Source organism: Sebastes umbrosus, chromosome 1 (assembly GCF_015220745.1).
Source record: "Sebastes umbrosus isolate fSebUmb1 chromosome 1, fSebUmb1.pri, whole genome shotgun sequence".
Taxonomy (NCBI): Eukaryota; Metazoa; Chordata; class Actinopteri; order Perciformes; family Sebastidae; genus Sebastes; species Sebastes umbrosus.
In genome coordinates, this window is record NC_051269.1 from 34,528,545 (window position 1) to 34,543,715 (window position 15,171).

At 38.9% G+C, this 15,171-nt stretch overlaps 2 protein-coding genes across 4 annotated transcripts; both read left to right on the top strand.

Moving 5' to 3' along the window:
* Positions 1 to 992: 992 nt before the first annotated feature.
* On the top strand, positions 993 to 3,730 carry LOC119475400 (zinc finger and SCAN domain-containing protein 30-like). The gene is made up of 3 exons (XM_037748098.1): positions 993 to 1,243; positions 2,007 to 2,390; positions 2,646 to 3,730. The coding sequence occupies exons 1-3, from the start codon at positions 1,060 to 1,062 to the stop codon at positions 3,503 to 3,505; spliced, it is 1,428 nt and encodes a 475-aa protein (XP_037604026.1). The 5' UTR covers positions 993 to 1,059; the 3' UTR covers positions 3,506 to 3,730.
* A 774-nt stretch (positions 3,731 to 4,504) lies between these two features.
* LOC119489547 (interferon-induced GTP-binding protein Mx-like) lies at positions 4,505 to 14,274 on the top strand. 3 transcript variants are annotated; one of them, XM_037772126.1, is made up of 13 exons: positions 4,505 to 4,565; positions 5,127 to 5,262; positions 8,054 to 8,191; positions 8,765 to 8,919; positions 9,052 to 9,190; positions 9,295 to 9,493; positions 10,618 to 10,696; positions 10,785 to 10,907; positions 11,008 to 11,149; positions 11,272 to 11,430; positions 11,531 to 11,607; positions 11,694 to 11,948; positions 13,457 to 14,274. In XM_037772126.1, the coding sequence occupies exons 3-13, from the start codon at positions 8,086 to 8,088 to the stop codon at positions 13,820 to 13,822; spliced, it is 1,800 nt and encodes a 599-aa protein (XP_037628054.1). In that variant the 5' UTR covers positions 4,505 to 4,565; positions 5,127 to 5,262; positions 8,054 to 8,085; the 3' UTR covers positions 13,823 to 14,274. The 3 variants fall into 3 exon arrangements, with proteins under 3 accessions (XP_037628054.1, XP_037628065.1, XP_037628044.1); XM_037772137.1 differs by lacking the exon at positions 5,127 to 5,262 and having other exon boundaries at positions 4,530 to 4,565; XM_037772116.1 differs by lacking the exons at positions 4,505 to 4,565; positions 5,127 to 5,262 and adding an exon at positions 5,863 to 6,379.
* The last annotated feature ends 897 nt before the right edge of the window (positions 14,275 to 15,171 follow it).

A 15,171-nucleotide genomic window follows, 5' to 3' on the forward strand; every position in this document is an offset into this window, starting at 1 on the left:
GCTACATCTAAAAATATGTAGCAGAGGACTTACCGTCTGTTGTCATTATTACTTAATAAATTCAAATAGCAGTTAACAAGAACTTTGAATTATTAATATTAATAATATTAATAATAATATATAGCATATCAGAATCTTATTTTCCATTCCAAGTTTTATAATATACAGTATATATATATATATAAACACTATATAAAATATAAATATATATATATAATTTTATTATTAATAATAATTTATTTAATTATTTATATATATATATATATATATATATATAAATTATAAAACTTGGAATGGAAAATAAGATTCTGATATGCTATATATTATTATAAATTATATTCATATTTATTATTATTATTATTATTATTATTATTATTATTATTATTATTATTATTAATAATAATAATAATAATAATAATAATAATAATAATAACAACAATAATAATAATAATAATATTAATGATAATGATAATAATAATGATAATAATGGTAATAATAATAATTAAAAGTTCTTGTTAACTGCAATATGAATTTTTATATATATAGATATATAGATATATAGACATAGATATATATATATAGATATATTTATGCCTTTTTTAAATACTTATCTCCCTTTCAGGTATATTTTTGAACAGATCTATAAACAATCAAGCCATTAATTGCGTTTAAATATTTTAATGGATTGACAGCCCTAAAAAAAAAACATTGATTGTTGTTATTATTGTCCCAAGGACATTAAAAAAAATGCAAAGAGAAAGAAAAGCCCAGTGTTTTTTGGGGGTTTTTTTGCCTCTTCCTGCACTGTATATTATTTTATTTTTGTTTATGTTTGTGTAGTCTTAATTTGTGCAAAATAAATAAACATAAACATATAATAATGTCGGTTCACACTGAGCAGGGTCCTGAGTCACCAGCAGGAGGAGACAGCAGTCTTGTCTGAGAGCTAACACCACTTTTTAAAAAGAAAAACCACTGAAGCTGTTCACAACAAGGAAGTCACATGTGATGTCCAGATGATCCATGGTGATGGTGACAGCTCCAGCATCCTGAGCAGACATGGCTGTTTTAGAGTATCTGAACTCGTTTATCTGTGAGCGTCTGACAGCAGCAGCTGAGGAGATCTTCAGGACTGTGGAGAAGATGCTGGTGGAGTATCAGGGAGAGATCAGCAGATCCAAGCAGGAGACAGATCACCTGAGAACTCTGCTGCTCTGGCCACAAGTCACACTACACAGATCAGGTGTGTGGATTAAATCACTCAATTATAAAAGACTCATCTTTCTTTATTTAGAGTTTTATAAGGTGAGGCATTGTAGTTTAAACACTATGAAACTGCAGCACCCTTCAGTTACACTACAGGCAAAAATATCATGTTTCATGCACTGATCAATTTTTGCACACAATTTTTCATTGCACAATTAAACATAAAATTTCAGAAAAAACTTGTAATACAAGAAAAATAATTAAATAAATTATTATTAATAATAAAATTATATATATATATATTTATATTTTATATAGTGTTTGTATATATATTTACATATATATATATATATATATTTATATATATATATTTATTTACAAAGGGGTTTGTTCATACATCATTCATAGCCTGATTTATAGAACATTTTATATCTAAAAACATGTCAAAACTTGTTTGTTTTTTATCGCCGTTGACAGTATTTTCAGATTTCTGGAGTGATAAAAAGAAAAATCCATTATTCCCTTTGTAAGAACCTTTGACTCTAAAATGACAACAAAATTAAACAAGAGTTTTGAACCTGGCTTTATCCAATGTTCAGATTTCTGGTCTGGGAATGTATGCAAATTAGGACATATTTAATTAGATAATGCCTCATTTTCATATTTAAACATACAATTTCAGAAAACTTGTAATACAAAAAATAACTGTCTTAATGTAAATAATCAACAAGGGAAGTTTCATGGTGATATCGCTTCACCTGGTGTGTCCCGCCCCTTTTGAGCCTTCTTGTGTCATGCAGCTCATCAGGTCAGTCCTCATCGCTGTGATCAAGAGGATTCTCCCGACTGCTGCCATGAGGACGACTGGGCCCCAGATGTGAGCCCGGATCACCCGAGCACCTTGCACGTTAAAGAGCAGCACGACCAGAGGGCTGATCTTCAGCGAGGACCATCCTGCAGGCAGCAGTGTGATATCTCAGTCTTGTCATGTCAGTTTGTGAAGAGAGAAGGTCACGAGGAGCCGCCCTCACACCTCTACAGAATATTAACTGTTGAACAGACGGCAGACGTCAAAGCCGAGCGTGATGGTGACGAGTTAGTAACATCTCCATCGACCAGGGAGGCTGAGACCCCCTGTGGAATAAATCCAGAGTCTTCTGGACTTCAGCGAGAACCCCTGAAAGGTGAGGAGAGGAAAGCACATCCAACACAGGATAGAAAAATTAAAGCTAACATTTATTATTTTATTATATCCATCTCTATGCTGGATGCAATGAAAGAACTAACCTAGATGATAATTTATCATATTGAATTATCGCCCAGCCCTACTGACAACACTAACAGAAGGTGAAAGGAGTCATAGATGGAGGCATGTTTGTGTATTTGACAAAAGTTCTTTGCAAAATTTAGTACATTTTCACTCCTCTTTTCCCTTGTAGAGCTGCTGGAGACCGCTCGTCATGAGCAACGTGGGCTTGATGAGCAGCCGTACTCTTTACAAGACCGGAGCCCCTGTCAGGAGGACCACGAGGACCCTGATCCCCCTCAGGTCAAAGTGGAAGAGTTGACATCATCTCAGGAAGATGCTGACCACGACTACGAACTCCCTCTTCAGTCAGAGAGCGTCAGTTATGATCATTCTTCAAGCCCCAGCCACGACCAAACTCTGACCAACAAAACATTTTACACAGCAGAGGAAAAGAGACGAGATGCTGAAGGAGACGGCTGCGAGCTCTCCAGAGCCTCTGAGCCCTTCTACTCTGTAAATCAAAGTGAATATGACGTAGAGAACACAGACGGTGCGGTGAATGGAGAATGGATTAAGGCGCTCGCACCAACAAGAACGAGACAAAAGCAAAAGCACAACTCCAGCTTGTTCACTGAGAAAAGAGACGTTATTGGAGTGGAAGAAGACGTAAATGATCTCACCAGGGAGAGAAGACACACTTGCCCCATCTGCACCAAACGTTTCAAAGAGTCGGGCCATTTGAAGGATCACGTGAGAATCCACACGGGAGAGAAACCATACCGGTGTAAGGAGTGTGGCGTGAACTTCAGACAGAGTGGAGCTTTGACTTTGCACATGAGGATCCACACGGGGGAGCGGCCGTACCAGTGCAGCGACTGTGGCCGGCGCTTCAATCGCAAAGGCGACATGGAGAATCACAGGGTGACGCATACGGGGGAGAGACCCCATGTGTGCATGGCGTGTGGGAAAAGCTTTAAAAGGAAAGGCAACTTAAACACACATCTGAAGATCCACGCAGAGGACAAAATGGAGTGCACACAACCATTGTGATTGTTTGAATACTCTTTGTGTCATCCAGATAGTGACCCTCTGGAAAACATGGATTATCGGATACTGTATGTTTACTGGAGTGAATAATACTGTTCATAATTAATTTCTCTACCACGAGGGGTCGCCAAAACTTCATGGGGGGATTGCGAGGACTTTTAAGGGGTGTAAGCATCTTATGTTTTATTATACAGTTGGTCTATATCTCAGTATTTCATTCATTTCTGTGAAGAAAACTAAATGAAATTGTTATCTTTAAAGCTTGGATTATTATTTAAGATATAAACAGGATAAGGGCACAATGAAGTTATATTCACAGAGCCTTCCATCTGCTAAACAGCCTCGTCCTGCATTAGAGAAAAGTACGCAGTTAAAACAACCAAAGAAAACACTGAAATTGTTAAAAAAAAGAAGCCTATATTAGGTATGAATGATTGTTAAAGTAATAATAATAAAATATATATATATAATACAGACAAATTTGTATTAAAAGTTCCTAAAAATAACAGGAAAACTCATCTCTGATGCAATATTCACAGGAAATAATCTGCTCAAAGTTCATCCAAATTGCTTGTTTTACACAAACTTCCTGCAGAGTTTGCGTACATTTTATCAGTTGTTCTGTACTGTTATTGTTATGCATTTAATATAATATGAAATATCTATGAAACATGTCACTTAGTGCACAGTGGTGCAGTGGTTAGCACTGTCGCAAGAGGATCGCAGGTTTGAATCCGGCTTGGGCCTTCTGTGTGGAGTTTGCATGATCTCCCCGTGTCAGAGTGGGTTTTCTCCCGAGTTCTCCGGTTTCCTCCCACAGTCCAAAGACATGCAGGTTAAATGTTGACTATAAATTGCCCGTATTTTTTAATGTGAGCGTGAATGGTTGTCTGTCTCTATGTGTCAGCCCTGTGATAGGCTGGCGATCTGTCCAGGGTGTACCAACTGATATTGATTTTTTTAGGTGAACCTTTCTTTTAGGAGGCTAAAATACGTTTTGCTGCTGCCCCCGTCCACAGCACGCTTTGAGCCTGTGCTGGTACTCCTATCTGCTTCTGTCTGGGTAAGTACCTCATACAACCCCACTTCAAAACACCACAACTATCCCTTTAAGAGATCCGTTAAAGTTGCACTTATCAATATTTTTTATATTAATGGAAAAAAATGCTATGTAATGTGAAAGTATTGCTCGCCATTGATGAGACACTGCCATCCGTCCATTCACTGCTACAGAGCATTTAAAGGGAACAAAAGCTTTTTGTGATTTTTCCTCAACTTATATGTGTTATGGTGTCAGACATGCATGTTAAACATTGTCAAAGATCCAAAACTTGAGGCGAATGCTGAGAGAAATGCTGCTCTGTACGGCTTGTTTGGAATTTGCTCTTTACTTATAAACATGCCTCTTCTCCAGGCTCAACTCTCACCTACTAAGTTTGTGCCAGTCAGCAGTGTTGATAATTGTCAATGGTTTAGTTGCTTAATGTTGGCATTTGCAATTATTTTTTTTAGCGTTTGGCGGACCTATTATGCTTATTTTCAGGTTCATACTTGTGCTGCAGCACCTCTTTTCAGCCTCGGTCTGAAACGCTCTGTTTGACCTCCTCACTCATCGTTAATCCAGGAATTGACACAGGATGTCCTCTCTAACTGAAGATGAAGAAAGAAAGAAAGGAGAGGAGTGGTACGGGAAGATAAGCTACCAGGACTATGTGGAAAAGCTGGAAGACCCTGCAGATGTGAAGGAAATATTAGAGAAGGTACAGTATACAAAATTCGTATTAGTTATCTAGTCATATTTGCTCCATTTCTACCCACTGCAGCTTTAAGGACACTTCAAGTTCAAAGTAAAAACCAAGATGCTATAGTGTGCTGAGCAGTGGCGGCTGGTGGAAGTTTTCTAGGTAGGGCTGTGCCACATCCAATCAATTTCAGCAAACATTATCCACATTATTGTGACATTTTTGCCCAGTGATGCCAAAAATATACTGCCTACTGCCGCTTTAAGTCCTGAAGCTATTCAGACACCTGAATGTACATAAGCATGGGACTCAGATGCCATGTGGAGTAGAGATAGTAATACTGGTGTTATCCTACTGTATAAATAAATATTGACAATTTGTATAATTTATCATTATTATTATTATTATTATTATCAGTAATGTTTTTTTTGTGTGTGGCTGTCTGGCTGAGTTGTTTTTTATCAAATGTAAATCATACATTGTGAATATTTGGTCAAACAATAATAACTCTGTCCTGCTGCAGTCTTCTGCAGTATCCATAATGTGTCAAATTAAAACTGTAGTGGGAATATCTCTCACAATTCATCCGCTCTGTTGCTGTTTGTCACAAGAAAAGTCAAGGAAACGAAACCTAACATAACTTTCGATTTCCCCTTTTCCTCTGCAATTTCCTGAAGTATATCAGCTGGTGGCATCTAGACCTGGTCTGACTCACCCTCGTTTCTGCATCCGAGCAGCTACACAGATCATCATCATTACGAGCAAAGACAAGACAAGGAAACAAAACCTAACTGGTTGGAGAAGCTCACTGCAGAATACGCTTTGGGCGGATTCACTGAAGATATCACATCTACAGTTCATTGCAAGTCATTGCACTGAATAGGACTGTTATCTAGCTGTCTTTTATTGCTAATTTAAAACCCAGTTACAGTAGAAGACGTCGTCAGCATGAACACTCTGAACCAGCAGTATGAGGAGAAGGTGCGTCCCTGCATCGACCTCATCGACTCTCTCCGCTCTCTGGGTGTAGAGAGGGACTTGGCGCTGCCTGCTATCGCCGTGATTGGAGACCAAAGCTCGGGGAAGAGCTCCGTGTTGGAGGCGCTGTCAGGCGTGGCTCTGCCCAGAGGGAGTGGTAAGATACAGTCAGCTGGAGAAAAGAAATCTATCTATCTATCTCTCTCTCTCTCTCTATCCATCTATCCATCTATCCATCTATCCATCTATCTATCTGTCTATCTATATGACTTTATAATGATGGGGATAATTAATTAGTATGGAAGTTTTTATTGGACTTTATTAGTTGTAACCCACAGATGCACAAATGTGTAGATATAACTTGACATGTAAACCTTAAAATACGTATTTACAGAGTAAGTTATGCGTATTTGCAAATCGCCTTGTATTTTTGTGGATGTGACTTTACACAACACAAATACAAAAATACATGTTTGTGGATAGTGAAATATTTGCAGATCATGGTACACATTTGTGGAATGTCTTCTGATGGTTACAACTAATTAAGTCCAATAAAAACTTCCATACACAAGTGCCATTGTGTCGAATTAATAAAAAGAAAAGAACATTTAGAAAAGTAATCAGTAAGACCATCAGTATCAGATCATATTTAAAGCTGCAGTCATTGATTTTTTTGTCCAGGGGGCGCAAGAACCACAACAAGCTGGAAAAGACTACTAGATTACTAGATTACTATTACTATTATTATTTATCAAACATTGACTGGATGCTGTGTAATGGGAAATCATGTAAGGGTGGTCTCTCACCATAGAGACAACCAGGATGAAGAATCTCCTCAAATGTTTTCAGAAACATCTTGTAGTGTACTAATTAGCCTTGTCTTTCTTTGCTCATAATGATGATGATTATCTGTGTAAGTGTTCGGATGCAGAATATACTTCAGGGAGTGCAGAGGAAAAAGGAAATGGAAAGTTATGTTAGGTTTCGTTTCCTTGACTTTCTTGTGACAAACAAGGATGAATTGTAAGAGATATCCCCACTACAGTTTTAATTTGACACATTATTGATACTGCAGAAGACTGCAGCAGGATGGAATTATTATTGTTTGAGCAAAATATTCACAATGTAGATTTATTGGTTAAAAAAAAACCTCCTTAGTGCAGTAGGTCTGCTCATTCACCAGCCTCAGCACACTATAGCATCTTTACTTTATTAAGAAGAAGTTGAGAACTTTAAGTGTCCTTAAAGCTGCAGTGGGTAGAAATGGAGTAAATAGGATTATTAAAAGTATTTTTTTATAAAATGTATAAAATATATCCTGACAGTAGTGCATGAGACAGGTAATCTGAAAAATATCACGTGTCCTCTGTGTCCTCCGGTGCTCCTAATGGCATCTGCAAGATTTCACAGACCGGAGGAAAAGAACCAATCAGAGCCGAGCTGGAGTCTGCCGTCTCTGAGCAGCTGTCAATCACTCCCAAACTCAAACTAGGCAGCGCTGAGCAAATATGCATTAATATTCTGTTACTGTAATGCCTATTCCTCTCCTCAGATGTTTTCAGAAACATCTTGTAGTGTACTGTTGAGCTGTAAAATGAGAAAGTTAGTGACCCTGCTGCCATGTTGAGATCAGTTGAGGAAATACCAACTCCAACCAGAGCAAACTTTCTCATTTTACAGCTAAACGGTACATTTTATTTGTGATCTAACTTTTTTTATTTTAAAAGATTTCTGTGCTATCTGAGATATCTTGCTGCTTTTCATCATTTCACCAAGTATACTGGATTTCACTTTGACTCTTCCTCTCTTTTTCCACTCTTCTGTAATTCAGGCATCGTGACAAGATGTCCTCTCGAACTGAAGATGAAGAGAAAGAAAGAAGGAGAGGAGTGGCACGGGAAGATAAGCTACCGGGAGTACGAGGAAGATATAGAAGACCCTGCAGATGTGGAGAAAAAGATTAGAGAAGGTACCGTATACAGCATTCTTAAATGTCCCTATCAAAAGACAAGTATTGCAGGAAGTTAAATATACTACGAGGAGTTTTTAACCGGTTATGAAACAGTCTCAATTTAACACTGATGCCTCTATATGTCCTACATAAGCAAACAAGACTGTCTTTCCCCAGGTCGGATTCCCAGTGGGCAACCTTTGCGTTTTGAAAAGTGAAGCCAACAGCCAGCAGGGAAGACTCCTCTGGTTGCAAAAAGAAGTCTGATTGTATAGAAAATATGAGAAAATGAGCCTACTTCATGATCACATAGCCACAAATAAATACATTACCTCATCGCTATAACGGTTGTTTCAAAAAGAAAAATGTTTTTAAAAGTAAGTTGCGTTTTTCTTCCACTCGCTTCCAAAGCAAATGCACGCTCTAGCCAGATCAAGAGCACGAGGCAGTGGTGCTCGTGGAAACACTACCACTTTTGTCCACAGGGGCCGCCAAAATCAACACAAAGTGTTGATTTTAGGGGAGTTTTATTTGCTTTTCAGTGATCAGCACTTCCATCCTTTGTAATCATTATACATCTTCTGTCTCCAGCTCAGGATAGTATGGCCGGGGTTGGGGTGGGGATCAGTAATGAACTCATCAGTCTGGAGATCGCCTCTCCTGATGTTCCAGACCTGACGCTCATTGACCTGCCCGGCATCGCCAGGGTGGCTGTAAAGGGACAACCTGAGAACATTGGAGAGCAGGTATGCTAGTTCAGCACTCAGTACTTTGGTCCAGAGTAAAATATCTCGTGGGTACCCATAGAATCCAAATGGTGCTTTGATAGTTGTACCGTTGTAATGTTATAATCATACACTATGAATTAATACTTTCAGATAAAGCAACTGATCCAGACGTTCATCAAAAAACAAGAAACCATCAGCTTGGTGGTTGTTCCATGCAACGTGGACATAGCAACCACAGAGGCTCTGAAGATGGCACAGGAGGTGGATTCTGATGGAGAGAGGACTTTGGGTAAATAGAGGAGCTGATTTTTAATAAAGGACCACTTGGACAAGTTACTTGACTTTTCAATAGTTCACTGTCTGTTTGTCCTACTCTCTCTCTCTCTCTTTCAGGTATCTTGACCAAACCTGACCTGGTGGACAAAGGCACAGAAGACACGGTGGTTGAAATTGTCCGTAATGAGGTCATCGAACTGAAGAAGGGCTACATGATCGTCAAGTGCAGGGGTCAGAAGGAGATCACAGACAAGGTGTCTCTTACTGAGGCAATAGAAAGAGAGAAAGAATTCTTCCACAGTCATGTGCATTTCAAGTAAGTTCATTATTTTTTGGTATTTGACCCTTCCTAAGTCCCGCCCCTTTTCGCTCTGTGCTCCAATAACAGTTGAGCAGGCTTGGAACCCGGCAGAACCTCGGTCAACTTTCCCCTTTTCTGTTGTGTTAAACATTCAATTCAATTCAATTTGTTTTTATATAGCGTCAAATCATAACAGAAGTTACACATGTACTATATGCTACGTCTGTTCAAAGGTAACATTACTAAGTTGCATTACATTGGTGTCTCAATCTTCACGGACACATTACATTGCCGTATTTTTACATTTTGCTACAAACGGCGGCAGCGTGACAAGGTGCTTAGCGTCTTTTCTGCGCTGAGCGCTGCACGTATGGTGTTTTCTGGTTGCCGAGAGTTGAAAAATGTTCAACTTTGGGTAAAACTCCACAAAGACGACGGTTGGTCTTTTTGGAGTTTTACCCAAAGTTGGGTAGCTACAAGTGCTGGAGAACAACAACAATGGAGGAGAAATTAATACACATAGAGCGGCGGGACCGTCCCTCTCCCTATACCTGCTTCAGCCTTCGCTTCATCCAGAGCAAGTACTCTACCCAGTGTTGACATCTCTCTGCTCTCAGAGGGAGGCGGGGTCACGCGTCATCAACGCGTCATCAACGCGTCATCAGCGCGTCATCAACGCGTCATCAGCGCGTCATCAACGCGTCATCAACGCGTCATCAACGCGTCATCAGTTACACTGCGCATGTGTTACCCTGTGGTCTTAATGCTCAGGCTGATCGGAATCCTTAAAAAAATTCCTCAATCCGGATCATGATGCGGATCACCACCAAAATCTAACAGATTGTTCATTGTGCAACACTCCACCCCTCCAAAAAATGTAATTCAAATCCATTGCAAACTTTTGGAGTAATCCTGCTAACAGAAGGACAGCCAGACAAACCAACCCAGTGAAAACATTACTCTAACAATAAAGCTTATTTATACAGCACTAAAATCAGGATAAATAAAGTAATTTGCAAGAAAAAAGTTGCAGCCTTATTTGGCGGTCCCCGTGGACAAAAGCGGTAGTGTTTCCAAGCACCAGATTCCCTTTAGAAAACCTCTCATTTGTCTACTTTAACATTTTATTTTTGCTTTAGGATTCTCTATGATGAAGGCCATGCCACTGTTCCTAAACTGGCGGAAAAACTCACCCTTGAGCTGGTGCATCACATCCAGGTAAATACCTCTTCGTGCTTCACCTTAGTGGTTCACTTCAGATTACCGACTTCAGGTGTTAAAGGTTTGACCCGTGTGTGATTTGCAGAGATCTCTGCCTCGACTGGAAGAGCAGATAGAGAAGAAACTAACAGAGACTCAGGCAGAGTTGGACAAATGTGGCAATGGACCCCCACCTGACGCAGCTGAGAGACAAGGTTTCCTCATTGATGTGAGTTCACCAGTAGACACTTGGAGAACGCTGCACCTCCTCGATTTGAGCTTCTGAAAAAAAATAATTTGTCCTCCTCTTTTATCTGAACCTGTTTCAGAGAGTGGCAGCATTTACACAGGATGCTATCAACCTCACCAATGGGGAGGAACTCAGATTTGGAGGAAGGATGAATATCTTTGCCACACTCAGAAAAGAGTTTGCGGTATGGAAAGATATCATAGAGCTCTCTGGATTAACATGTAAGTGCATTAACCATGTGGCCATTACAAAACTGTAACCTAATATGTAAAGTACACTACTGAGTAAGACTGCTGTATTGACCACTATAACCAAGTATTGACCGTCTTTATTCCTATTGCAGTCAACTCTAAGATTGAGAGAGAGGTGGCTCAGTACGAACGAACGTACCGTGGAAGAGAACTGCCGGGATTCATCAACTTCAAGACCTTTGAGGGCATGGTCAAGGAGCAGATCAAACAGCTGGAAGGACCTGCTGTCCTGAAACTCAAGGAAGTGTCAGGCATGTCTTATAATGATGCTACAATGATTGCAGGAATATGTGCAACCTTCAAGTTATTATTCAATCTTATGTTGTCTGATTTGTATTTTCTTTCTTTTAGAAATCATGAAGAAGGAGCTGTTTAAGTTGGCACAGAGAAGCCTTGTTGGATTTCCTAACCTCATCAGAACAGCTCAGGTATCATCTTCATAGCACATTGCTACTGTATACATACGTCTAAACATTGTTGAATATTTACTGACAATTTTGTATGTCCTTTTTAGATGAAGATTGAAGCCATCAGAAAGGAGAAGGAGGCTGCAGCAGAGTCCATGCTGAGGACTCAGTTCAAGATGGAGTTGATTGTTTACACTCAGGACAGCACATACAGCAAGAAGTTAGGGAAGCGGAAGAAGGAAGAGGAACAGCAATCAATGGTGACTATCAATGGTATACTAGTGAGGACAAGCACCAGCAGCACTCATGACAGTGGGGCCACCCTGAAAGAGATGGTTAAACACCTTAAATCCTATTACCAAGTAAGTGTAATCTACATTCTGTACATTTTATTTTTTGTGCCTCGCAGCATTTAATTCATCACACGTATTTTAGATACCGTATGAAGGTAGGAAAGAAAACAACATTTATTTTAATCAGGACCTCCTCCCATTGCATGCACATTCTTCTTTTTTCTTTTTTTGAAGGTGGCGTTCAAATATATTTTATTATCAGACTACAGGTACATGGTTAATAGGGCTGGAACGATACACCTATCTCCCGATTCGATACTATCAAGATACTTGGGTGCAGATTCTATCTGTATTGTGATTTTAAAGTATGGCGATATTACAAGTATTGCGATTCGATAGTACGATTTATTGCGATTTTTGTTAACTTTTTTAACACTAGACCATGGGAAAAAGTTGAATCATACACTTCTATGGACTTTTACTTTGGAAAATATCTAAATTAATACAGTAAAAATTAGGGTCAGGTTAGCATTTTCAGCATGTGTGTAGTCAGAGATGTCCTGAAGTTAAATATAGTAAAGTCATTGTCAGGCATTACTTATAAATTTATTTCCAGCACCCCAAAAATCAAAGAATAGACATTTCCCTCACAAATTAATGGTATTTTCTTTTTAATTTATAAGGGACATGTAATGTTTTATACTTTGGTGAATATAATCCAATCAATCTTATTTCCATATACGTATTTTGTATATACAGTTCCTTTTGTTAACACCTTCTGCTAACTTTGCCAAGTCCGTCTCTAGCTCTCCCATCAGCTCCGTTCTCTTTAAACATCCATGTTCAGCTCCATCGGGGCCGTTTGAATGCATTTAACATAAATGTCAGTATATGGGTGCTCTACAGTTGTAACTTCGGCTGATTTGACCACGGAGATGTGAGTGACGGCTGGCTTGACCGCATGTTACCGCAATACGATAACGTGTCCTGTCCGTGACAGAGTTAGCATGCAGCTTTAGCCGTGATGTCTAGCTGTGCTTTTCCTTCAATGTGTGAAACCCAAAGTGTTTCCATTCTTTACTGTATCTGTAGTGTTTACCACTTTGGATTTAAAATGTGAGCGTGCAGGTCGTATTCACGCTGACCCTCCACCGTTGTCTACGTCCTCGTTGCGTCCGGCTACGGTTTGTTTTGATTGACTGATACAGAACGGATATGACGTCACGTTACTCAGACTACAACAATGAAAGCAGTAACTTCCTTTTACCTCTGCATAGACTCAAATGAAGCAAATATATTTATTGTGGCATTAAAAAATAAATTAAATTAAAGAAATAATGGTTCAAATATTATTTTGTTGGCAGCTAAACATATATATACTGTATGAGGAGTATAAATGGCAGTAGAAAACAATTTAATGTAAAAAATGAAGCAGAGTGGATCATTTCTAACAACTTATAACCAGTTTAAACCATGTCCACTATCCGTATAGTCTGAATATATATATAACATAAACAGATACAGATACAGATAGTAGCTTTGCATTACAGCTCGATTTTGTCCTCTCCAAACCACAGATTGCTGGCCAGCGTCTGGCAGACCAGATCCCGCTGGTGATCCGCTACCAGATGTTGCAGGAGTCTGCCACCCAGCTGCAGAGGGAGATGCTGCAGATGCTTCAAAGCAGGGAGAAAACGGAGGCCCTGCTTCAAGAGGACTCTGGCATAAAAACCAAGAGAATCCACCTTCAGAATCGCCTCAAACGCCTGTTAAAGGCACGCATTCTGCTGACTGATTTTAGTATGAACATATACAACTTCAGCCCAGGGCATAGGTCTGGTCTCAACAATGGTTACGACACAACAGACACCCTAATCCCCACATCAACCCCTGCAAAAAAATCAAAAAGAAACAGAGGAGAGATTTCTGCTGAGGTTTATTAACCCTCTGAGACTCACAATAGCCTGTTTTGTCTTTTTTAGGGAGGACAGGGGGTCTTTAGGGGGAGATAGCAGGTCAACAGTTGATGTCACATAGAAGTGGTGTACATCATACCTCGCTAATGCCAAATCCTGCTTCATAGTACAGGCCTCAGGCCTGAGCTATTACATTTTTGATCTCATGACAGACAGCAGCAGACGCCCTAAACAGGATTGTAGTTTAGAAGGAATTTGTTTTCATTTATTTTCAACTTCAATTTCAATAACAGTTTCTTGGTGGTTTGTTTTTTTATTTTTGTTTCATTCTGTAAATTGTATTTAAAGTGTTTTTGGCAGGTTGTTTTTTATAGAATAGAATAGAATGCCTTTATTGTCATTGCACACATTGTAAAACGGAATTTGCTATGTTTATGGAACTGTGTCAATTCAAATGAAGAATAAATTCTCCTTTTCAACCTGGTGTCTTTGATTTTTAATGTCATTATATTCAAATATTTCTTTACATTGTAAAAAACTGACCACGAGCTTCTTCAGGCGCTATCACAAACAATCATAAAACTGTCTTTATCTTACCGCACGTTAATAAGAGTTGATTCAAAGGAGTTGGAGCGGAGGGATATAATCTCTCTTGAGCTTTAGGTTTCACATTGGAAAATATCTATTAAATTATCAGAACTTCATGAACGAATCTTGTGTTATTAGAGGAAATGGTACTAGCTGTCAATTGATTAAAATATTTTATCGTGATTAATCGCATGATTGTCCATAGTTAATCGTAAATTAATCACACATTTTTTCATCTGTTCAAAATGTACCTTGAAGGGATATTTGTCAAGTATTTAATACTCTTATCAACATGGGAGTGGGCAAATATACTTGCTTTATGCAAATGTATGTATATATTTATTATTGGAAATCAATTAACAACACAAGACAATGACAAATATTGTCCAGAAACCCTCACAGGTACTGCATTTAGCATAAATATATATGCTCAAATCATAACATGGCAAACTGCAGCCCAACAGGCAACAACAGCTGTCAGTGTGTCAGTGTGCTGACTTGACTATGATTTCCCCCAAACTGCATGTGATTGGTGGATTCTCCAAGGCCTAGAGAAACTCATAAATATTTGTCATATATTCTTTTTAAGCTAAGTTGTTAAGGTAAAAGTAAAAGTATTGTTAAACTGTGAAAATGATGTTCACTTTTTTATCCAAGCCTTATCCATCTTCTTCTTATCCATATTGTTTCCATGTCCAAGCACCCTGTCGTTTGGTGTAGTTCATGGTTTGTGATCTTCCTAGGCCGGAATATCCTCATGATCTTTCTGAGGCGGGTATTGTGAAAGC